This window comes from Thermobia domestica, chromosome 16 (assembly GCF_964235325.1).
Source record: "Thermobia domestica chromosome 16, izTheDome1.hap1.1, whole genome shotgun sequence".
NCBI classification, from domain to species: Eukaryota; Metazoa; Arthropoda; class Insecta; order Zygentoma; family Lepismatidae; genus Thermobia; species Thermobia domestica.
In genome coordinates this window covers 110,605,834-110,632,774 of record NC_137469.1, presented here as the reverse complement: position 1 = coordinate 110,632,774, position 26,941 = coordinate 110,605,834, and the positions used below count along the sequence as shown (strand labels likewise).

At 33.6% G+C, this 26,941-nt stretch overlaps 1 protein-coding gene across 2 annotated transcripts in view; it reads right to left on the bottom strand.

Moving 5' to 3' along the window:
* Positions 1 to 426: 426 nt before the first annotated feature.
* The window catches only part of Ctl1 (choline transporter-like protein 1), a 74,352-nt gene continuing 47,837 nt past the window's right edge, over positions 427 to 26,941 (bottom strand). Inside the window, exons 14-16 of one of the 2 annotated variants that reach the window (XM_081742966.1) lie at positions 20,098 to 20,319; positions 18,944 to 19,113; positions 5,123 to 5,250 (exon numbers count right to left, since the gene is read on the bottom strand). In XM_081742966.1, the coding sequence (XP_081599092.1) occupies positions 18,988 to 19,113; positions 20,098 to 20,319 (348 nt within the window). In that variant the 3' untranslated portion in view covers positions 5,123 to 5,250; positions 18,944 to 18,987. Of the gene's footprint in view, positions 5,251 to 18,943; positions 19,114 to 20,097; positions 20,320 to 26,941 lie in introns of both variants that reach the window. The other variant, XM_081742965.1, reaches the window with a different exon arrangement.

Below are 26,941 nucleotides of genomic sequence, written 5' to 3'. Positions count from 1 at the left end.
AAAGTAATTGAAAAATACGGTACTTGGGTTGTCAGAATTTAATATATACTGTACTCTATTTCCTCTCTTGTTCTCTCTATTCATCATTTACTTCATTTGCCGACGTATAAGACGCTTTCTGCTTTGAGAAGAAGTCCGAAAATGGAATTTGTATAATGGAGTGATACAGAGAATTGGGTTCTTTTAATAAGTTTTATCGATTTTGTGTTTGATACCTTCCTTCCTTGCTTATCGTGTATAACAGTATTCCAGTTATTTACAGCTCAATCGTTCTATACACCGTTTTACAGTACATACATGTTTATCTCTGGATACATATGCATTACAGATATTTCCAGATGTGTGTGCAATTCTACATTTAGTTAAGCATTAGTAATTCACATATGTTCCTTACTAAAATGTCACTATATATTAAAAATTATAATATGCAATAAAAGTTCTTTTTTTTTCCTCAAAATTAAATACAAAAAACAGAGTCAATCTCGTATGCCGGTTAGTACAGTATATAAAGTGAATCCAGAGTAGATATTTGAAAATTATCGTTTGTGCCTAGACCATGCTGCTAAAACCCACTTCAGCATACTTCTCTTGAAAGCTCTTGTAATAGCCATACAAATTAACGCAAAAGGTGTGTATTTTTCATCCTTCTGAGGTGCAAGCTTCTGAATCAATACCGCTCATGAATAGTAGGAGCTTCCCGTTAAAGAAAATAATGAAAACTCGCTAAAACGCATCATTAGACAGAGAAAAAAATGGAGAAAAACATGAGAAGCATTCTGGTGGGTGCCATCTACATGGTCCACTCCTAAAATGCAGAAAAAGGAAGCGACGAAAGTAAATTTTTAAAATGGAATATGTTAACTTTGTTTCTTTAATACATAAAAAGGAAGTGGCGAAAGTAAATTTTTAAAATGGAATACGTCAACTTTGTTTCTTTATATCTTCAGAATCAGATACTATGTAAGAAAATAAGATTTTTTTTTTCTGTAATGAGAGAGAGAGAGAGAGGAGAGAGAAATAATGAAAAAGAAAAGAGCACTTTCAAAATTAAAACTGAATCTTTCAGCTTGTAAGGAAACAAGAAAACCCACGGACACGCTGAAGTGAATGCTCTACCATTGAGCCACCGTACCCCCTATAGCACTGTCAGTATTAATTTATGGATAATGCAGTCATTTTGAAAAAAGAAAAAGTTTGAGACAAGTGGGTTTTTTTCCTTTGTTGACAATAGTTCGTTTCTAATTTTTTTTTTTCAAAACCGGGAAAAACTATTTTTTTTCTTAAATCTACTTCCGTTTTGAAGTTAGAGCACTTTCAACACGGATGCACTGTAAAAGAAGTATAGGTGTATGGCCTTAAAGAAACCCTCTACATATGAAAGTAAGAGTCCTTAGACTCTATTATTACTGAATTACGGCTAACACAAAGGAAAGGAGGTAAACTGAAAGAGAAAATTGACCAAAAGAAAAGAAAAAAAGCATCCTAGCCTGTTAATCCATACCCTTTTATGGAATTGCTGTCTGTCTATTTTATCATATTGGATTTAATACGGCGGTACAGAAAAATATCGAGTATCTATCTGCCTTTTCTGCACTATTTTCACTCTTCTCTACATTACGTTTGGTGATCCAATATTAATCGAAGGTTTCAGTATTCTATAGATATATGAGAGAGAGACTTTTTAAAATGGGTCTTCCGTGAAATTCGAGCCTCAAGTCACCGCTATGGATCGATCTCAGAATTTTGCATATAGGATATTTGGCCGTTCAATTATCGTTATAGATTATATACATGAAATAATCAAAATAATCACGTAAATATATTTTTTTTATTTCGTTAGATGAAGTCCCTCAGCTTCTTTCTTTTTTTTTTTTCCAAATTTATAAGCTGTCTTCGCTGAAATTATTTCTTTGATAGGTTATTATCCCATAGAGAACGAAAATGGACCATTAACATAAAAAATACCACAAAGTTTGTTCCGACAACAAAAAAGTATAAGCTTAGGATGATCAACAATAAAGCTGAATACGTAATTTCTTTACTTAGTACAGAAAACTCGATACAAACTTCAAATTACGATAGAAATCAATAGCTGCACTCTTTCTATACATACATATAAATTAGTAAAATATTAACATAATTAAACCTGAATAACAAATGGTCGATTATCACATCACATAAAAAGCTGTAATAAACGATTAACCAATTAGGAAAATATTTTCGAAATAGCTCTACGCAGTAGTTACTAAACAAATATTTTCTCTATTTTTCATTTAGTCACACATTTTGCTTATATAATGAATTATGTATACTCCCTGATTAATTGTCAATAGGACGGAGTACGTGATATACATATATTCGTAATAGATCTAAGTAATAGAAATCTAATATTTTTTTCTCTTTATGCTTAATTAGGTACAAAGATCAGAATATTAAAATTTATTAATTTTAAAACATATTAGACTTAAAACATTCTCTGTTTAATGAACAATGATAAACTGCACCACATAATTGAATATTTGAATCCTTATATTTAAGATTTAAAACCTCGCTACTTTGAATTTACTTTATTTAGTTTTTTATATATATAAAATATACTTTGTTTCATGTAATATTTATCAATATAAAAATATTCAAGAACTGTTATAACTTGTGCTTAGCTTCAATAAGATCTCTTATACTATATATAATACGAAACATACAAGACATTCCGCCTCTACTTAACAAGTGTATATGCAGCTTCTGAATTTATAAACACAAATTTCGCAAGTCTTTCGTCTTTTAATTACGATAACATTAAAAAAAATATTTACTGCTTTTTTCAACCCTGCAGGAAACATACATTTCCTCATAAACAAACAAACACACACACACAAAAAAAGTACAACAAATAATTGTCTATCTGGAAGCTCTTATCACCAACTATCAATCAAGCAAGAATAATTTTATTCTAACAAATAAAATATGACACATTAGCAACCTCTAAAAGCTTAAGCCTTCCAACATAACTTTAGAAAACAATAAACATGAATCTCCATTATTTTTCTCACCAAACTACAATTAAATTGTTACATCGAACTAAAATTATATTTCATTTATAATAATTAGAATCAAGAAAATCTGAAACACATATACAAATAAAAGAAGAAAGGATTGCATAACTACAACTAACTTAAACACACGTTTAAGGGAATGTTATGAGTTAAAATGGCACTAGGTGCACAATAATTCTGAAAATCCTTTATATCAATTTTCAAATATTCATATTTAATTCTGGACACTACTTTATTACACATGCTTGTAATAAAACATCTAAAATAAAAATTTAACCTAACCGTATAACAAGAAGTATTATATATGGTATTTGCTTTATCTTCGAACATTAAATTCGTACTATATTTCTACAGGTATTTTAAAAAAAAAAATATGTGTAATAGGAACAAGCTGTCTTGTACTCTTTTATGCGAAGAACCTTCCTAGTATTGGCACTTTCCGTCCATACAAGTGAGACTGAGATGCAGTAATGGACACATAAGGTTTGATTACATATTTCGTTACTTTTTTTAAAAAATCTTCTATCAGTTTCTTACAGCCTTTCAAACATATTATAGTTGCTTGGCAAATAAATTGAAAATTTCTCTTGTTAGGCAGCATAAGACGTCATAATATGTAAATGAAATGAAATGAAATCTTTTAAGTTCTACGTCCCACGGTTATGCCGGCTAGGCTAAAGGAGACGGATGATAAGAAATGAATGAAATGGTGGAATGGAGAAAGTGGGACGAAACGAGAAAACCACGAGGAAACCCACGAACACGGTGTTTGTCCACCACAAAGTGACGTCATAATATGTACATATATGCAGAACGTTCATATATTCTGCATATGTACATAATGAAACCTTGGGGTTGTGTGTGCATTTTTTTTTCCGGAATTAATTTGTTCTCCCTATATTTGTTTGCATGAAATTTTTGCATTCTTCTGAGCATAAGAAACTTCAAACTGCAGGTGACTGCAAAATTTCCTACTCTTATTTAACTCATCATATTTTTAAATGCCTCAAATCCACACCAAAAGTACAAAACAATTAAGATTATTTGTTTAACTTCAAATACGAAAACGTATGTGCAGTTGAATGTCTCTCTACTTAATTGCCATAAGTAAGGTGTAGATTTGAGTCACTTAAGAATAAGTAGATAGATTAAATAAAATGAAGCAAATTTCATGCTTACCTGCAATTTAAAATTACATTTGCTCAGAAGATTGCGGAAATTTCAAGCAAACACAATATAGGGAATAAAAATCGACTTTGATGAATTAAACACGCAAACTCAAGAAAAAAATCCATTTTATACGTGCGTAAAAGGTTTTGCATTTATAATTGGAAGAATCACACATTATGGTTCAAATACCATATTTCTTAGGCCGTTCGCAATATCATAGTTGATTAAATCATTGCATCGTTAGTATCACCTAGATCTACTTTCGACGGTGAACTGAAGTAACGGTGCAATAATATGATGATTGACTGTTACTTTGCCTGTTCACTCACCAGTCATATCAGTATAGACCGGATCAAAGTGCTAACAGTATGCCGTTATCAAATCAATACTTATACCGTTCCATTGGCATACCTTTCATCTATACAGTTGTATTATCTTGCCTGCGAGTTTAATAGCAGTTTAAATAACTGGATTTTATCGAAAGATCTGTTAACATAGTATCTACTGGTTATACTGACTTACTGACCACAAAAATCATCCACCAATAACATATGTAGATATCTGGACAATGGTAAAAATAAGAAAATAAAAAACGAATCAGGTATGGATCACTTGGAGATCAAAATACGCATCACTTCACACTCTTCGTTTAAAATTGACTGATTAAAAAAATAAAAATACAGAGATCAAAGCAATGTACTAGAAAGGTTCTGCCAATAAGTTATCCACACAATGGATGACTACATTTAATAGTAATGCATTAAATGCTGCCATATATTACATATAACGTTATAAATATATGTGTATAAAATTATCACAAGCATAAAAATTGTACTTTTCACCCATTAATTGGTATTGCTTCCTCGGGCACATGGTCACTTTCCTTTGAGCGCTTTCTCCTTTGGTGACTCCTGGTCATACTCTGCAAGCTAGTCACTATATTTTCTTTATAGTAGCCTTTGTCTGCATCGTTTTCTCTCAAGTTGACATCCTCACACATACACAAGAATAACGTGTCCACAACCATCTGTTCAAATAAATGAAACAATATTGAATAAGACAAATGGGGCGTTTTTGTGAATAAACAACCTTAAAATTGATATTGATTACCTCAACGGAAAAGACAATTAACCTGGCGGCACTGTCCCCAAGTCTCACAGACCCATGCCACCTGTTTTTGTAGCCTGTTACTAGTAGCTGGCCGTTGGTTCTGATTGGGTTTAAACTGAAAATTTTATTTTTCAATGGACATTTTTGAACATGATTTATTACTTTGTGATAACATATTGAAACTTTTGAACTTTTTACTAAATAATAATTGTAATTCTACAATATTTTTTATAACTCTTCAATTTTTTCAAAGATACATTAAAATGTAACATTTGTATTGAAATTCGCAATATACCTGTTTAATATGTATTATACAAAATAAAATTCTGAACAAAAAATTTAAACAAAAATTTCAGGTAAAGATTTAAAACTTAACAAATGAGTCTGAGAGTAGGCGCCAGTGCTCAAGTCACACTAACAGGCGTCAATGCTGCCGGGTTAACTATCGTTATATAACCGGGTTAACTATATTTTGTTGAAAAAAAATGTTTGCGTAATAACGAAGGTAACGTTATATTCGGTTTTTTTAAATACATAAACTTATATTGTTTTAGTTACATTCTTCGAACTGTATGAATTAAAGTTTAACTACAATTTTTATATGCATGTTATGTCAAATGTACAATCACGATCACACTCATCGTACAAGATATTATTCTGTCATCAGTAACAGATCACTTGTCAAGACTAATATCTCCTGCTAATCTCTTTTTCAATAATTATCTTCTTTAATATTGTCCACCAACAATGTTCATTCCCTGTTAAAGAAACAGTTGTCTCACTTCAAGCACCCGGCAAAATATATTCTTGTGAACTGTTTGGAGCACTTCTTTGTTCGTGCAGCAAAATACGACTCCCTTCTACATAAATGAAAAGGTGTATGCGGTTTTCTCCTTACCATCCTATAAACCAACTGTGATAGAATAAACTTAAAAGACTGTGAAACAAAAACCTGCCGACGTATTGCTTCTGTTCGTTTAGAATCACCAGACACTCAATTAATATTTCAAACTATGAAACACAAAAATAGATAACACATAGACAGATAATGGGAAAACTGATAATAATGTGTTTTCTACATACTTTAGTGTGCGTTGCTACGTGATAAGAATTGATAGAATAAACAATATCATAAATAGTTCTGTAGAATTAAACACTTTCGGATTTTTTAAAAAAGCAGTTGGCGACCTACTGGTCTCATCGCTCCAATGTCAGTTTTTCTACATATAATTTAGTGTTGTCTATTTTTGGTATCTCATAGTTTAAAACATTAATTGAGTGTTTTATGAGCGAATAGGAGCAGTACATATCAATAGATCTTTGTTTCACAAAAATTAGGAAGAAAGAAAAAAACAATCTTCTAAGTTTATTCCGCAAAGTTCGGTTTATAGGATGGATAAGGAAAGAATTACATATACCATGTCATTTCTGTATCAGGGAGTCTTCTGCTGTTCCGACGAAGTGAGGAGTGCTCCGAAATAGATCGCAAGAATATTTTGCTGGATACTTAAGGAAGAGGACTATTTTTAATTAGGTAATGTGCATCCTATTGTTTCTTTAATTAATTAATTACCTTTTTCTTCCACCACACATATTGCATACTTCACAATATTCAGTATTCTAATTATCATGGGTGGTTGGTCGGGACGCAAATTGAGTAGCGTAGTGATTAGCGTATCAACATGGTGACAGGTAACTCAGGTTCGATTTCCGGTCCAATCTCGCAATTTTTACCCTTCAAATCTCACTGTATTCGTACCTGTAAAGCATATGCACAGTGCATTTAGTAACATCCAGGAATACCTCGAAATTAAATACTTAATGATGCCAAAAAAAATATTACCACGTTAGTTTTCTACATACATCCCTTTCCGTGCCACACGTTCGCGGGACCAATCGTAGAAACTCTGAAACGCCCGAAGACAGTCTTCCACTGGAATGCTATTCAGCACCGTCGTTACATTCTTTATTTGTTGTTAGTGTTGAGAACAACATGCTGCAATCAAGTTTTGTGTTAAATGCGGTAAAACCGCGACTGAAACATACAGCATGATGCAGAACACATATGGACACATTTTGCGCCGGCTCACATCAGTTTTGTTGTGCGTCAGTTTTGGGCCAAAACAAGGATCACATTCCTTGAACATCCCCATATTCGCAAAATTTGGTCCCTCATGCTCTTCCGTAAATTCAAATCTGCCTTCAAGGAAAAGCGTTTAAAAAATGTTGCGACGATTCAAGTGAATGTGACAGCGGTACTGAAAAGCCTGCCAATGGACGACTTTTCTAGGGTGTTATATCACCTCTATGACCGGTCTTGCGAACGTGTAGCACGTGAAGGGATGTATGTAAGAAACTAACGTGGTAATATTTTTTTTCTGACGTCGTCAAGTGTTTAATTTCGAGATAGTCCCGGAATTTATTGAACGCACAGTGTACTATAAGAAAAACTGGGTCATTTCCTCAATTGATCATCTAGTATCCTAATCCGATCATTTTCCCTTATTTCCTTAGCTATACTTTTTCATCTCCTTATAAATAGTTAATTTTCTTTGTTCTTTGCCATATTCAAATTTCAAACGCTTCTAGTCATTCTTGTTCTCTTGCTTAGTGTCATGTTTCTGCTCCGAATATCCAAAATTTATGAGACTTTTCTTAATTCTTTACTTAAGAACCACATTCAATACCATTTTCTTCCTCCTTAGTGCTTTTCCTATCTGCAAATTAAGTAACATTTTACTCAGGTTTGAAAATGACATCACGACTTTTTTCTTGGAAAAAAAAAAAAAAACATATGTATCTGTTACTTTTCATTCAAAATCAGCCGACGTTACATTGAGCTGTGGGTTGAAATAGATAAAATAGTATGCTAATTCTTAAGATCTATATACTTTTAACCCTGAGATTCTTTCGCCTACAGGTCCGCAAATTCTCTCGGACATACCTTGTAGTCAAAATCTACATACGAGGCGTATCCGTGAAGTAAAGTATATCTTGTGGGGCAAGTAATATTTTCGTACTTAAGTTGGATATACCGCTTCTCTGTCGCGGCTGTTCCTCTTGCTACGTGGAATCTAGTGCAAGTAACACGTGTTTTTAGTGACTATATCGACTAAGAATCCCACCCAATGTGAGCGCTCCGCTATACGTTATCTTCAACCTCAAGGTAAGCTCCCAGCAGATTTTCACAATAACGCTCAAAAATATGTTTATAATAATAAACCAGATCTTAGCTCAATTAAGGCAAACTGAAACGAGTTTCTACAATTAGATACAACAGAACATATCTGTCACAATAACTTTGATAAAAAAGAATGACATTTTTAACTAAGACTCACATATTATGTGCTCTAAACTTAACAAAGTAAGTTGTTCCCCCAAGCCTTCGGCTCGTTTGCAAACTGGCTGCATGCTAGTGACATCATCTGGCGTCAGTAGGAAGCAGTGCAGCCAGCGACAAATATTAGCCTATGATCTATCGGGAATTAGCGTAAATGAGATGTCTTGAGTTTATAATAAGGATTGATGATATCTTAACTATTTCCCCCTAGATGTTTATGTAATCCATAACTTGAAATTTAAATATCAGTTACTCACAGATTAATATGTTTTTGCTTTATAACGAGGATGGGCAAAGTTGTATCTGTGTTAAAATTCCATTTTTTTACGGAAATATGACATGCAATTTCTTTGAGGTTTATGAATAATCCTCATTTCTTAAGGTTGAAATCGGACAACGATAGGATGATGATTCATCCTACGTTCCCTAAATTTAACCCCCTTTTTACGAAAGGAATAATTAACACTTCTAACCAGATAATATACACTTATTTATTAAAACTAAAGTACAGTGTAACGGTTTCGAGAACTTAACGTTGTTTTCATCAGACACTAACTGCGATACGATAATTTTTGTGAAAGTTCTCAATTTCCCGCAAAGCAGAAAGTGGATACGCGAAATTACAAAATAAAAGCATTTTACAGTAGCTAACTAACTAACACTATGTTCTATGGAACCCGAAAGTGCAATGCTACATTCGCAAAAGCTCTTCACTGACTTCTCTCTTTAGCCAACTGGATCTAGTTTCTACTTTGTATTCCTACTTCTGCGAGATCTATCTTAATATTGTTCTCCCATCTGCGTCTTAGTCTTCCTAATGATCTTTTCCCGATTGGGATTCCAGTTAAAACTTTGAGAGCGTTCATATTTCCTTCCATTCTGGCTACATGACCTGCCTATCTGAGCCTCCTAGACTTAATATTTCTACCGATGTTAGGCAAACGGTATAAATTACGCACTTCCTCGTTATGAAGTTTTCGCCATTCTCGTCCCTCTTGGATTCGAATATTCGCCTCAAGATTTTATTTTTAAATACTTTCAGTCTGCGTTCTTCCCTCAAGGTAAGCGACCACGTTTTGCAACCATACACAACAGGCATAATTATCGTTTTATATATTTTAAGATTAAAATTCTTCGACAGAATTCATGATGACACAAAAGTTTCGACTACGAATTCTCTGCTTTCAGTTGTCATTTAATTTCTTCATGGATATAGTTGGGGTCTGATGAAGTTCATCCTTGATATCTGATGGTGTCCACTTTGTCGAGAGCATTACTTGATATTTTAATATATCCGTAACTTGCAGTAATACAGTCACGATGAATTTCCATGTATTTAGTTTTCTCTGAATTTACTTCTAACTCATGTCCCCACAGACGTTTAATAAAACCTCTACATCTTTTCTATCGTTCTCATATCATCATTTATCATACTGACAACATCAGTATACACCGCAATATCGTGAGTGCCATTCAGCTCTAGGCAGGTTGCCATCTTTAATTTTCCTTCTAGCGTATTCCAGCAGAAAACTGAATAATAATTGTGACAACGTATCTCCTTGTTCCAGCTTATGGTCAACATGAAAAGTTGTGCAAGGATTCGCACTTTACTTTGGGTTTCATTTAAACATATCTTTAATAATTTAAATAACTTTTTCTATATACCACATTTGATAAGAATGTTGTATAATGCTCCTTCCTAAAAGAGTCGTAGATCTTTCTGAAGTCAATAAATAATTGACTTGATGTATTGTTGTATTCCAATTTATTTTCGAGAATTTGGTGAATGATAAATATCTGATCGATTTCACCTTAATCCGAAGTGATAACTTCTAGTAATTTCCTCTCCGTACGCAGTATTTTACAGCAACACTAGCTTCTAAACGACTGCAAATAAAAGTACTTTCGAATTGAAACTCTGGTATTGGGAAATTTTCTGTACAACTGATGTAGATTGTATTTCACAATTTTATATCTTATTTGTTAATATATTGAAATACATTACTTCATTTCTTTTTACCGCGTCATTATATTCCTGGTTATGATCTATAATTCGTTGTCACAAGCAGCTGTAATAATAATAATAATAATAATAATAATAATAATAATAATAATAATAATAATAATAATAATAATATCAACTGTGTTCAATAAATTCATTTCGCTTCCTGAAAATCACATTTGGTATGTCACTTTTTATTTATTGTTTATTTATTTTTAAGTGGCGCAATTTGTTGCACTATTTCCACAGTTGATATATGGAGAACACCTCTTTTTCTAGTTGGTCGTTTAAAATAGCCAACCTGTAGAAAAGTTGTGCGAATTTCAACATCCTGGTGCAAGACAGTCTTTCGATATATATATATATATATATATATATATGCAACAGCGAAAATATCACGTATGATTAACTGTCATTAGAAAATTTGGTTTATAGCCTTGTTACGCTGGTCATATTCGATTCATTTAGTTGATAGCGTAGCGAAGGAAGATACACTGATAAAGAGGCAAACGATGCCTTAAAACCGTCTGTTTCAATATTTATTTCCGCAATGCTTTCTTATAAACAGTCACTGAAGTATTATAAGGAAAGTTCCACGATCGATATTGGTGAATGCATTAAAGGAAATAAGTCTTATCATGTCCTTTCTCACAAATCAACTGTTTCACGTATGCTTAAAAGAAGACAGAATAGAAACCTCGTGAACATAGCGCCTTGTCCACTGAATTGCGGAAAAGTTAAAATATAGTAAAATCTTTTTATGCTGGCCACCATCAGTTTCACTAAAAAGTGGTCAATTTCAAGAGGTGGTCAAATTAAAAAAAAATACACGTATTTTCAACAAACAAAATAGATCGTAATTTAAGAACTTTTACCGCAATAACTTGTTTTATTTATGTATTAGTTTGTATTTCACATTATTCATTATTTCTGCAATATAAAAATGTCGCATGTAATACATATTATTGTTAGTTTATCATTTGTATAGTATTTTTTAAAATATAGTTATTTTAACATGCTATTACATATAAAACGCTACGGTACATTCTTTATTCTATTCTCTCTCCACCTTTGGCGACAGATGCATATATAACTGCCAGTCCCAGGAAATGCTATAAAACCATTGTTAGTGTCTCATCCTTCTAGGTAGCGAAACTCTAAAAGCGACTCTATTGTGGATTTAGAAACACTTATATTCACTTTGGGGTGCTGATCAGTGAGAAAAGGAACAAAAGTAAGAGGACAGTAAGGTGTATCGAAAAAAACTTCTTTGTTTTCGAATTCTTGTTACCCTTAGTAGCCTCTTTTGGCCAAATGTGGTTAATAAAATAAAGAAAAATTTCAAATCGATAAAATTGATTGAAATTTAAATAATAATAATAATAATAATGAAATCGTAGATTTTTTAAGACAATAAGTGTAATAGTTATAACTTTACTATGTTCCACTTACGTAGTAACAATTGTTCTCCAGACAGTCCCAATATAATGTAAAAATATTTCAAGACTCTACTTCAAGTTTTTGAGTTGCTGCCATCTCTCTGAACTGTGCGGGGAAAAGTCAATGATCTTGGATATTAATGTACGTATATTTGTAAAAATTTCACAAAAAAATGTTTAAACATGTCAGTGATTTTTTTTTCTGTCAGGTATCAGATTCAATGGAATCAATAATATGAAATGTATTCAAGTTTTTATACATTTCGAAAACGTATAACATTTTAGAAGTTGCAGAAAACTCGCTGAAATACAACATTCTAGTTCCTGCAGCTCTTAGCTTATTTCCAAGTAAATTTATTACAATGGAAATAACCTAGAATTCACCACGAAAAGGTGGGTTCAGTTCGAGTTCCGCCCTCCTTCCCACTCCTGGACTTATATTTAATTTTGTATTTGCAGATTACTATAGTGGTTCTCAAATGTTGTAGCTTATTTACGTTCAGTTACTCATTTTTAATTTGTATTCTGATTTCTTTGTGAACTGTGGTATCCGCTCCCGAGATTTTAAAGTTGCCAAAATAAGTCTATGGCGAGTGTCTGCACCACGCACAGGACTAGCCGCTTCTGTCATTACTTTTATCATGCGCTCTACTGCTTGAGTGTGGCAAGAAAAACTTATTGTTTCTTCACTTGCAACTGCGGCATTTTTTATGTTATGTTGAAACTCATCTTTGCTTAGGTGTTGTGTTAGTGGTGCCTCCGTCAAGCAGGGGCGGATAGGCATCAGTAGGTGGGCTTTTTCCCACAAGGGCCACACACTAGCATCTCACTTTCACAAATCAAGTTGCACAGTTTTCTTTCTACAGTAAGTCAATAGTATTAACAATTAACAATTAAAATCTTATATTTTTTCATCCGTATATTATTCCAAATTGTTCCAAGTATTATATGAAGTTCAAGTAAGTACGTTTACTATATTACAAAATTAGCAGATGTTTTAGTGTACTACTTTTTGATGCTGCAAGGTCTATCACCTTTTTATTCGAAACATTCCTTAACAAATCTTTTTCAATAGACATCAACATAAATGTTTCCAAATGTTCCTGAGACGTGATAGAGCTACTGCTTAATCTATTTTTAAGGTATTTCAGTTTTGAAAAATTTCTTACGTTACCTGAGTTACGGGAAAGTCAACAGAAATTTGTAAGCTAGTAACAAACCTGGATAATCATTACTGTACAAATAACTGTGCAATATAAAAAACAGCACATTGGACAATTTTTGCAGCACGTTTTGCACTTGCCTTCCTTCTGAAGAAATGTATTTTCTTGTAATTCTGAATCACTTGTACCATCAGCACAATCGGTCGTTTCTTCTCGGTTGTAATCATCGTCAAGACTGAGTTTCTAGAATTCCCACTTCCTTGAAAAGTCCAAGAGAAGACTTTTGTAGAATCTTTGGAAACTTCTTTACTGAACTTTTTCAGAAAGTAAGTAAAATTATCGAAAGCCGAATCTGGAAGTTATCTTACTTGGTTGAAGTTCCTAGTGTCCAAACAATCCATAAAGTACCTTTCTTCTTGAGTCTTGAAAAAATACTCGAAATTACCGTATTAACTATTGTGTTGAATGCTTCGATGCAGTACCTGATCATTGGATCAGACGCAGCTTCATCTTCACATTCATAGGGAAACATTCTTTTCCACCTCCAGAGGCAAGTTGTCGACAGGTCAGTAGAAACAAAGAAATTACGTTCTAATTCTTCAAATTCGTTATTGGCTCATTCTGCAAATCTTAACGCTGCTAACAGATTCAAAATCTGCTCTTTATTGTTTCAATTGGAACAGAGTAGTCTGCACCATTCGACGACTACCTAGGTACAATACATCAGCACCCTGTGTTTGGAGATAGTTTGACACAGGGGCCGTCATTTGAAATATTCTCATGAATACTTGTGCTGTCAGAACTCTTTTGAACTTGAAGATGTTTTATATATCCTTTCGCTTTACATCTAGTTTGTGGTTTGATATTTTCTATAGAAGCAATTTTCTTCATTGTTATGGTCAACTCTATGTACAAAGCACTTTCTGGGTTTGAAAAATGGCCAAACTTTTTCCATCACCTTGTTTCCGCAATAACTGTAAGAAGACTTGTTGAAATTTGATCTCAAAATGTCCATTCGCAGATAATATTCACGAATAAATATCGCACAGTCATTCAGCAGAACAAACAATGACACAGAATCAATACAACTTTTTGTCAGATCAAATATAACAAGATTGAATATATGAGCGTAACACGACACATGTAACTGACCATAAGTGTTTTGAAAAAAATCCTAATATTGTCCTTGCATGTTACTTAAGCCATCGGTTGAATTTCCAATACACTTCTTAATTTCAAGGTTCAACTTCTGCAGAATTTCCAGCAGTAAACAGCAAAGATACTGGCCTACGGTGGATATGCATTTTACGTCAACAATTCTTTCTTTAACAACATAACCATAAAACAATAGAGCAATGGCCTGTTGAGTAGTATCCAACAGAACAGAAAACATTCCAGCTGAGAGACTTCTTTCGAAATATCTTTACCAATGAATTTCAGCGCTTCGACAACTCGATGCATTACCTATCTGTTCTTCTCAACCTGATACTGCCGCTGTTTTATCTGTCCATGAGGAAGTAGTTTCTTAACATTCTGTTCTCTTTTGTTAGATATGTAAGCATCCACGCTGGTCTGATGTATTTTGGAAAACTCATGTTCTCTTACTCCTCGCTGACGTACAGAATCTTTAAGAAACGTGTTTGTTCAATTTGCAGAATAAGCTGTGCACACGCTGCAAAGAGCACATTTTGAGTAGGGAGGGCTACGACAACATGACAGCCAAGCCCTGTTGGTGCAATCTGCTCGTTTATAAGTAAACTCAGGATTAAAGGATATGTTCTATTTTGGTTGATGGAAATGGAACTCAAAAACTTTAAGATGTCATTCATTTGTAGACGTATGAAAGAGTTCGTTCCTCTGTTCCCTGCTGCATCACGTTTTTCAATGTTTTCACTGACTTCGGGATCGACATCACTAGAACTGAAGCTTTTCTGTTCATTTTCTTCTTTGATAGCAACAATCGTAGCTGATGTTGGAAGCGCACTAAATTCACGACTCATGGAAGTGGAATCTTCTTGTTCATTTTCCACTCTGACAGTGACATTCTTAGTTGGTGTGATGAGACCACTATTTTCAGCATTCATGAAACTAAAGTTTTCCTGTTCATTTTCTACTCTGACAGTGGCATTCGTAGCAGATGAGGTAGGATCGCTAACTTCAATACTATATTCAGTCTGTAGGCAGTCAGTAGTTGATAATCTTGCAAGTTTGGAAGCACTAAATAGGTATATAATCATTTTGCAGGCATTTGCATCTAATAATTTTGCCTTCTTTTCACGACGCCACATCGATTTTCACGATTTAAAGCTTGGTTCATTTAGTCCGAAATATTCTTTCATGTGTTGCATCTTGGGGGCGATTCCTTGAGGGGGCGCACCGGGCGCCGCCCGGTGGCCCTATCCGCCCCTGCCGTCAAGACATACTCAGACCATTTTATCATGTCAATGTAGGTTTTCGCGTCTAATTTGGCCTCAGGAACTTTGAATTGTCTCACTGATAGATAAGAATAATTCTTGCTTTCAAAATTCTTCTCCAACCGAGCCTTCTTATGTTCACATCAGTGTTCGATGTCATTCCCAGAAGTAAATTCTCGAAATGACTCAACCATGCATTTCGCATTATCACTGGATTTATGATTGATTTAGTATTTGAATCCATAGATCTACAAAAATGACATAAGTTTCCACAAACGTCTAGCTCCTTGTGTGCACGATGGTTCGCTTTTAATACAGAACCATACCGGAGAATAATCATTCATTATGTAGGAAACCATAATATTGAGCCCTGTTGACGGATTTTCTGTTCTAATGTAAAGGGGCAAAATTCTCTTAGCAGTTATCACCCATCTAGCCTGATGTAGCTTCCCAGGATTTTGACTAGCCAAACTTGCAGAACAATAGCCCAACAAACAGCTCGACAAATATTCACAAGATATTTTTGATCCGTGCTTAAATTCAAAACACTGAAGTTCTGAATCCAGTGAATAGCTACAGATTCAAAATCAACAAGTGGTAACGACTCGCAGTTTTGTACGTGACCAAGCCGATATCTTCTAAAAGTGAAGAAACTAGGAGTGCAGCATGACGGACAGACACTTTTGAGCTGCAAACCGCAGAAACGAATGTTGGCAGTTTAACTCTCATTTGCTTGGATGGTGGACTCGTATCTTTTTCAATTCTTGGAGACGAACGGAATTCTTTTATCTAAACCCGAACATTTTAAATCGTGGTCACTATTAGAGATTTGCACCCTTGTTTAAAGTTGATTCAGCTTGTTTTAAATGTTCATTTCCACATTTTTAGACTCTCTAATACCGCTTCATAAGCCGCTTTGATTCCCTTCCTCCTATAATCCTATAATAATTTCCCTTTTTGTTCTTTGGTCAAGAAGAAATGGCACTTTTAACTTTGCCACTCGTCTTTGTTTTTCACATTTACAATGAACTAGTGGATCAGCACATTTACACCAAGCAATATTAAATAACGTTTCTCTGACAAATTTTTGAAATTGTACTATTTTAGCATCACAGGTAGGGGCTGATTTTTTCACTGATTTTAGGAGCTGACGAATTTTTTCGTCATACTGAAGAATTAAGGCAACAATTCGTTGTTGACTTAAAGTAGCCTTTCCACATATAGATGATTTCTTCGAAACTTGAATAATTTTAGAAGCAACTAGTAAGCAATGTCCTTAGCTGGCGGATCTTTTCTAGAACCGAATTCCTTTTCTTTGTTTCTCTTTCCCACAGGAATTGTTTCAGCACACTTTCTATTGTAGGCAGTTGAACACAACTAAATACTTCTGGAAACTCAAGAACATCATGAATGATTTTTTTTTCTTTCTTCTGACTGTAATCGAGTCTTATTCTTCAATTCCAAGTTGATACAAGCAAAACAATTGAGCACTCACAAACATATATGGAGAAAACCACAAGCTTGTAAACAATAGGATCAAGCAAGAAAACAGTACCACGCATCAAAACTACCAAACTAATAGAAACACAACACTCAAATGTGATAATTCACCTCAAACTGATTGTTATGTCTGAATAAGGCGAGTCCACTTTTACGGCAGGCAGCTGCCACACACAAATATTATAAGTTTATCGATTTTCCCCCCCAAGTCAAAGTAAGCACCTGATAAACAAGAGGTAACGATTTTAAATTTCTTTTCTCATTATATTTGGATTATTTGGAAAACAATTATTACTAAGAGTAATACTGTATAAAGTAATAAATATTTCACTTATTGTTTTAAAAATCTACGATTTCGTCTTTGAGTTTCAAGCCAATGGCGGCACCTCAAAAAATTGAAGTATCGATTTTAATTTTTTTTCTATTCTATATTAAACATATTTGGCCAAAAAATTGCCACTAAGAGTAAAAAGATTTCGAAAAAAAAAAAAGTTTTTTCGATCCACTCTAGTTAACAGCAATAAACCTAGCACTGCCCCCTCTATTTTCTCTCTTGGTTCATTGACCTCCCGAACAGTAAAAGATGTTCTGAAAGAATTTGTAAGAAATTAATTTTAAGAAATTACGTAGGTATTCAACATAGGAATAATGTTACTTTAATACGGTCAAGTTTTAAGATAGACAGATACTAAAAATCAATTGAGTGACCGTCCATTCCGTGAAAAAGTGACAATCGAGACGTCGGAGAAACAACGCGCTTCTGTGAAATTTTGTGTAAAACTGAGGAAAACTTTTATAGGAACATTCGAAGTGCTTAACCAAGCATACAAGAATGATTGGATAAGCCGGACGCTCTACTATTATTGGTTTAAGCGTTTTAAAGAGGCAGCAGTTCGGTTGCCGCAAATCTAAGAATTGAACCATCTTCCATGTTAATAGACGAACAACATGTTGAGATTGCGCGAGTTATTATTTCTAAAAATCATTTAACTATCTGTGAAATTGTTGGGCACATGCAGGATCTTGCCACCAAATCTTGACTGAAAAACTTGCAAAATCTCTGGAAAACCATTGCACTTCTGTTTACAGAATAATAAGTAATGCATTTTTTTTTATGAGAAAATGCAGTGGTTTACAAATAAGGCCAAGATCAGCGGTGATCAATTTAAAAGGTTTCACTGTATTTACTTTAATAGCCCGCAGCAATAACCTGTATGTAAGTAAAGAAATCGGTTAATAAATGCAAACGAAAAATGATGAAATAGTTGGTGGAATGAATGCAATAAGAGGAAAAGAAAGAATCTTAAGAAAACCCAGGACACGATGTTATCAACCACAGTTTCAAATGCTTGGAATGAAGAGATTTGTGCTTGTGGTAGTATCAATAGTTCAAGATGGGTGTACGGACGACGAACAGAAACGCCAAAATGGAAAGGAAACATCCTTGCTGAGAATAAAGAATAAAGTTATAACACCCCTATACCAAGTTATGTGTCTAACAAAGACGAACATACCTCTAGCTTCTTCCATATCTCGCTCAAAATCAATTGCACACACTCACATTTCAGATTATCAACAATAAGCAATCCACCACCTAAGTTAATAACCATTATAGCGATAACTCAAAACCAAATCTGCTAACATGCAATAACATGCCGAACCCGCCTTTAAGCCATCTTTGTTAAGAGCATAAAGCGCCGCACAAACCCACCAACCCTGTCCGCATCAAGTAAGCAAAGAAGCCAATCATACTTTCAGATGAAAAAAAAAGTGAAATTGAGATCCTACAACGCTTTCTACTGTGCTTCATTGTCCTCAAAGAGTAAGCTCCGAGCAGTGTCAGACATTTTTAGCTCTCGGCCATTCATCCCATTTAATCTAACATCTTCACAATAGCATAGGAACAGAGTATCTATAACCATCTGAAAAAAGGCGATATAAGTATAAATCAACTATTAAAAAAACACACACTACTATTGCTAATACAGTGGTGCAAAACTAAACCATTTTCTCACTCTATAAACTTATTTAATAATTAAAGGTATATTGAAACTTGTAGTATTTGAAAGTTGATAGATCAGTTTATTCTATTAAAATTTGTTCTTCACAAATTTGGATATCAACACATTCTTATATATATTTCAACTGGAAAATTCTTTTCGAAAAATCTGTCTTAAAATGAAGTTATATTTCGGAATCTTTCGAACAAGCGAAGTAGTTCGGGTATTCAATTTATATTTTTGTACTACTACTACTTTACTGTTCATTTTAATACGTAAAATTACAATTTATGTATGTATGAACTACTCCACGTACTTTTCATACTTAATAGTATATCTAAGAGGCATTCATAACTGTAGGGAACAGTATCATATACTACGTTATTAAAATATTTAATGGATTAGCATTTATTTGATGAATTACGGGTATAGACACATAAGCTGTTATAACAACACAAATACATACTCTACATTTGATCTGTCTAATATCTCACACAGAAAAATGTGTGCATCTACATTCTTAAAATGTTTAAAACGAATTAAAATTATTCAAGTCATGATATTTACTTGTTCATCAAGAAAGAAATTATCAAATGTATATTACTATTACTTATTACTGTAAAGATGATGATACACAGTAAAATTCATGTTTTGAAATCTTAATGAAATTCTATGATTTAGAGCACTGATCAGTTTGGATAAAATGAACAAATCATATTCACAAAAAGATGGACTCTAGTGTATACAGATCTTGCTATTACATTATAATAAATGCGAGGCATTATATAACAATTGGCTGCACTTATTATAAAAAGTACACAATTCATGAGTTTAATATAAGAATTATACGTTGTCAACAGAATATGAAGCTAAATAATAATAATAAAAATAATAAACACAACTTACCTCATACAACGAAAGAACTGAATGGGCAATGAAGTATGAAAATACACACACAACCAGAGTTGGAATGGCATAAAAATTTAAGTGTGGATTGCTCTTCATGATTAACAAGCCCACAAACCCTGTCACAGCCATCACTGTACATTTCCCGAGGAAAAGAATAAAATCGCCAACGCTATTTATAGTCGCCACTTGCAAAGCATTGTTTACGATTGCTTTAAATGCCTGTAATGTATTAAAAACAATGTTACAATCTCCTTAATTAACTTTATTTTAGTATCACAATAAACGAAGAAATTATCTACTTCTATTTGAAATCAACGTACATTTTGAATCCAGATTGTTTTTACAACATCGAACGTTACAAATATTTTTACGTGCTTCTTGCAATACTAGGCTCACATATCACAGAATTCTCACGGTGTAATGATTACGTAAGTGATTTTTTGACGAAAACTAAGGGGTGGCACTATATGAAGGTAATAGATTATCTGGTTCATTATGTATATATTTCGGCGATTGCAACGTAGTACATTTCTATGATAGATAGGTTAATAGGATGGACCTTTGTAATGTACCATTACAGGTAATGGAAATTTTTGTTTGGAGGGGTCCAACATTTTTTGCACGTACTGTACTATGTGATTATTCAAAATATAACTTCGATCTATGTAGTATAATCATTAGTTCCTTATTCAAAATTAATGTGGAAGCTTTGAATAATTGAATAGGAATTATATTTTGGGGAATAATATCTTTATTTATACATTATTTTATTGTAAGTCCTGTATATGGGCATTTCAAATGGATGAGTATTCAAATTATCATCTTAATGCAATACGAAAACATAGGCCCGCAACTGGACAGAAATTCTTGAAATTATCTACCAATCTGATTTTTGGCAGAATAATTTAGACCCCCTTCGTCCCTCTAAGATGCCCATATCCCCCCAAGATTCGGTTTTATCCAGTTCTTGCTATTTTTCATTCGTTTTATAATTTTCCGCCGCCAAAACTCTTTGTTCTGATTGGGACTATTTCCGACGCTATCATATTAAGGAGCGATTCTTGTCATTTCCTACTTGGAACCAGTGAGATGCTAAACCTCGTTAACTCGGCTCTTGACAAATTTGGATGTTTTACAGAAGCTGCAAAACTAAGGTAAAAACAGTTTTAATTAAAAAATAAATCCATAGGCAGCAGAAAGAGTCCCGAGAATATAGGATTTTTATATTAAACAAGTTAGAAACTCAATGAGATAATGGACTTCAACTAAATTGACGCCATGTTCATGAACGTAAACAGTACTGGACAGGATTCATCTAGTGTGTGATTTTCAAAACAGATTTGAAGATTAGTGTTTTCCTTTGATAACCCCACCTTCTAAATTTTCTGTTAGGGTCGATATGCCAGTCCTTATATAGCTTTGTGCATATTGTAAATGTGAATTTTTTTGTGTTAACATGGCGGTAGTTGTACGTTTGTCTGTAGTCAAATTAAATTTCATAATGTCAGAGTAAGTCAGAACAGGGACTCTTATTTATTCCAAAATTGATCGCTGCTTCCAACAAAATGGGTTAAACGAATTTTCGTGAGAGTCCTTTTCCCCTTAGGAAAGGGACCTATCTTTCTTTTCATTACTAGTGATTGAAAACATGATTTAGTTTGTAGAAGGGCTACTTGGCTCTGTTTATTTCGTTTCCTCTTCTCAGTTCATAGAGCCTATTGTAGATATGGTGAAATTCAATAATCCTGTTCGATTCATATATAGTTGAGTAGTGTGATAATATGCATTAGTATGTATAGTTATATGTATTAGTATTTGCTTTCCTGGGTATGTGGCATGTAATGTGCATGTGTGTAATTGAGTATGTAGATTTTAGGAGTAAGGTGCGAGTGAAAGTATGTATATTTGTCGATGGACAGTGTATTGTTGTTTCTTTATTTATCTCTTTGGTCCGTCATAATAAGTACGTGCCTCCATAATGAAAATTTTATAGTAATTCCGTACCGTAAATACATAGTACATGACTAATAGTTAAAACGATAACAGTAGTGCAAAGAGTATTTAATTGTGCACAGGTTGTTTTCACATTACTAGCGCCACCGCGTCCGAATTAAGTATTATCCGCTGCTAGTGTTCTGTTAATCAAATACCTAGTGATCTGGTCAATACGAAAATTACCCCTTTTTGCTGTGAATAATAAGTAAATATTAGTTTAGGCCCATAAGAATGAATTTCTGGATGAACCACATCGTAAACTACCTTTCTGGAAAAGCACAATCATTTATTTAATCTAGTAGACAAAATATTAATAATAATAAACTTCGCGTTTCCACTTAACTCGAAGTTTTAACTATATGGCATTATTTTTGTTGTCAGGCTACATTTACGAATCCTCTCTATCCGTTGCTTTTGTGAGCAATTGCATTGTTGACATTTTCTGATTCAGAACATTGAATTATCATTGCGTACAAAATAAATTCGAAGCCGTAAAGTGAAATATACAGTAGTTTGTTATTAAGGAAATTCATATTCAGTTCATATAAAATCACACGTGTTAGTCAATGTATTATAATAATTTGCTGATTTTTTAATATAGTTATTCAGACTGCTTTGAACAGTCACGGGCTAACTGAGAAAATATAGGGTGTCTGAAAATAAATCGACGTCGTAGAGAAAAGTAAATATATAAATGAATAAGTAAGTAAAGATAATATTGTAGTGTGCCGTAAGCGCCAGGTCAATTGGCGCCAAAATTTTTGCCACACTCCACAATTAATTAAACAATTAACGACAATTATCTTTGCTAATTACGTATACAATCTTATTTTTCTTAAAATCTTAAAACAGGGAAAAGCAATAGAATAGAAAGATATTAGGCATTCTCCTCGCGCTGATTCAGTTCCTTCCAGCTGTCCCTTTATTTTTTAGGATGAAATAGTGTGTCTACTCCATCCTCTTTCAGCCAGCTGACTGTCTGCTTCGAGAGACAGTTAAACTATAACCTTTCTCGTCTGACAAGATAATATTTTTCTTTTAGGAGAAAAGTAACAGATTCTCACTTTTGGTTCTCACAGTCTTAAATAAATAGAAACGACAGGAATATTCTCAATTTAATTTAGTTTACTCAAAGGTTAAAAAAGTTATTTTACTAGCCAGCAATATATTCGATAACTCTGACACAAAGTCCCATTTCCTCGCAACACAACCACAAGTGTTCTATTATAAATTTGATTACCCACTCTGTTTTTGGACATTTTCATAATACAAATTGTCATAGTCCTTAAGTTATTATTTTTACAGCGCACAAGTAAAGTTTGAACTGTGGAACTACCGAAGTCTCCAAGGTCTCAGCCGGATTACAGTGAGTGGAATTTCCCTAAAGCCTTTGTCTTTATGAAAATTCCATTGAGGGCCCGGACTAGCTGTGGATTTGGAGATATTTATTTTAGGCTACGCATTTTAGTAGGCCACTTTTTTTCGGCATAAAAAAATATATTTGGCTGTGGATTGTTGTATGTCTAAATTCGACCACTTATCTTTGTAGTTTTATTATCCTAGCTTATTCCTTTGGCGCACCGCTCTTTCTTTCTCTTCCTTATCTATTCCCTACTCTCTTCTTTGATTTTTTTAAAGTTTCTTCAACCTCCCCCCCCCCCCCTAGTTTTGAACTTTACAAACATCGACCACTTAACATATAGCATTTGAATCTGAACTACCAACTGAGATGTTGCGAGACACGATTCGTGGAGGTATTCCACATTTTTTTTGACTCACTGCAGATGTGAGTGATGGTTCAATATACTACTATGTTTTACTTTCGTTCCTTTCATTATTGTCTGTTTAGAGTTTCTCTGTTGAACTATCGGTTATTTCTATTTTCTTTTCCATTGGGTATCATAAATGTGAATGTTGTAGTAGTTGTCTGGGCCCAAAAGTAGCTTTAACATTTCAGAGTCATATAGTTGTACAGATTCTGTGTTTTACGCGCCTGCCTCGCACATTAAATGTCTACTGTTTCAAACAGAATACTTCAGAATATGAAATTTATCGTTATGTGCGGGTAATTATTTAAATTTGTGATAGGTCGGATTTTTTTTTTTTTTTTTTTTTTTTATGTAAAGTGTTGCAACCCAAGAAGAAAATTATTTGTCGGGATCGTTAATTCGAAAGTTTAAATATTTATTGAGTATATGTATTCAGATATGAATATGTCTTAAATGTAAATATATTAAAGTGAAATGTATAATATTGAATTGAGTAAATAAATACATGTGAGGGGTCTCAGTACTTACCCCGAACGGTCGGTCTCAGTACTTACCCCGAACGGTCACTGGTTGCCATAATTCGAAACATCAGACAAGCATAATATGTAGATTTTAAGTTACCGCCGCATGTTAAATAATTTCCTTGACGGTCTGAAACATTATTAAATAATATCTGTAATTGTTAACCTTTTCTGTCATTATCCAATTTGCATGTAGCATGGAATTAAGGCAGGTCGTACTCGAAACCCTAACTTATCAGCAAACTTACTTCCAAGCTTCTAAACCTGAAATCCTTGTGCAAAATTACATCTTGAGTCCCTCCCTCATATACGAATCCTGAAAACTGATCAGTGCTTTGCTACCTCAGTAATTGTGATCTCGATAAGATACGAAAATAAAAAAAAAACCTTCTGGACCTGAAAAGTTCTCATGTCCTTACAAGTGGCATAAATAAAACTACCACAGTGTGTGTGTTCAAAAGTATAAGGCGATAGTGATTTAAACCTGGTCAAGGAACTAGTTAATAATTGGGTGACCAGAGAAGTAAAGTAGTCGCAGTGGTAGTAGTAATCTTAAAGTGAGAAAGGTATTCATAAGTACATATACGGTCAGAATAAGTGGCGGTTACGACTAGTAACCTAATCTGATGCGTGTATCCGAAAATAAAGTAAAGTGAAATATATGGACACCGTAAAAGAGTGATTTGATATTTTATGTGATATTAACGCTCATAATTTCCATATATGAGATAAAGACTCATTCAAATCCTTATAAAAAGTTCTTTTTTTCTTTCCCTTTTCTTTTTATTCGTTTATGATTTTGTAAACTATAAATTTATTTCTTAATTCATATCGTATTTTCCAAAAGTTAAACCAAAAATTATATATATAATTTTCTTTTATCTTTCTGTTCATATATTCAATTTCATATGTGGGTTGATATATTCATATGTATGTTGATTGCATGTTCATAACAATTTGTGTCTAATTCTAAAATAGATGTAATAAAGTTCACCAAATTGTAGTTAGATAGTTTCTTTTAAGAAATTATTATTACCCGTGCCAATACGCTGTCCTGTATGTATGTGAGTGTGCGTGAATGAATGACAAGTTCAGCTTTAAGTGGTAGCATTAATACTGATTTACTATGACAGTATTTATAATATATGTGTAATAATATATTATATATATATTAGTGCATGGTGGAGGTTATGAACGATAAATAACCCAAAATTATTCTAAATCGGCTCTGAGAGAAAAGCCAAAATAACAGGATGAGCTAGAATAACGACGGTCTTTTTAGAGATCACAAAATTTCTATTTGCGGAAAATATATACATTACTTTCAGATACTGGATAAAGATTATGTAACATTTGGAAATAACATATAAATGATTAAATTAAAACTTCTCGTCACCTGGGCTGGGTCAGGGCAACTCCCACTTGCGTAGTTGCCTGGATCCAGGGCAGGGTCGTATTAGAGAACATATGTCTCTTCCGGATCACTTCAGAATTGATCCTCAAGTAATAACTTTCAAATATAAATTACCTTTTAATAACTATTCGAGTTCCTTCACAATATTTCCATATTTATCCAGCAATTCCTTCTCCTCTAACTCCCTTTACCTTTCTTCTTTTCCTCCTTTTCTCCTTCTCTCCTACCTTCTTCCTCTTTCTCACTCCTTCTTTTCCTATTTCTAATAGAACTGAAGAGGGGTGGTGACTGGGAGTTGTCGCTATTGACACGGTCATAAAATTGTTTCGATGTTTCTCTTCGGAAGTCCGATATGAATTCGTTAATACTTAAAGCATACATAGGAATTTCAAGTATTTTCAAAATTCATTTATATAGTTTTAATTCCGTATTTGATGAAATTGCAAGATTACAAAGCAAAAGCTAGCGACACCACATTTTAAACACTCACGATTTACATTTTTCTCTTCACTTTTAGCCACTAACCTATACTCGGATCAAAACTAGAAACGAATTGACAGTTTAAAACTACATGGAAATTTGTGTTGAAAAGGAAATCTACGTCACGGGGTTATAAAGGTCATCGAGAGAAGGGACAATCATAAACGTCATTGTGGTAGTTACAGATGAAGGGTTTCTGTAGAAAGGGACAACAACATTACAATATTGCCGCCTTGTAACACATGTTTGGAAGTGTTTGTCAACCAAAATGGAGGGAACACAGCAGACGCCTAAGCGAATTATTCATGGCGTGGCAACATGTGCTCCTCCAAATGTCAATTCATTTCTTATTTTGATCAAAGTATAAAAAATATAGCCAGACATTGTTTACCAAAATACATTTAAAGTCTGATAAGCACTAAAATGTTATACTACGAGAGGCATATCAATACTGTCCCAATTTAAGATCTATTTATATATAAGTCGCAAGAATAAAAAATGGTACTGTTACCTCTTCCCCCCTCAAAAAAGTATAGAGATTCACAATATGTATAATACAGGCTTCAGATTACACATGAGTACCGTGTACGTCCATTTAAAGGTCCCAAATTTTTACCCGATTTTGTCTTCAAATTTCAAGGATGTTACACGAATCTTTTAAA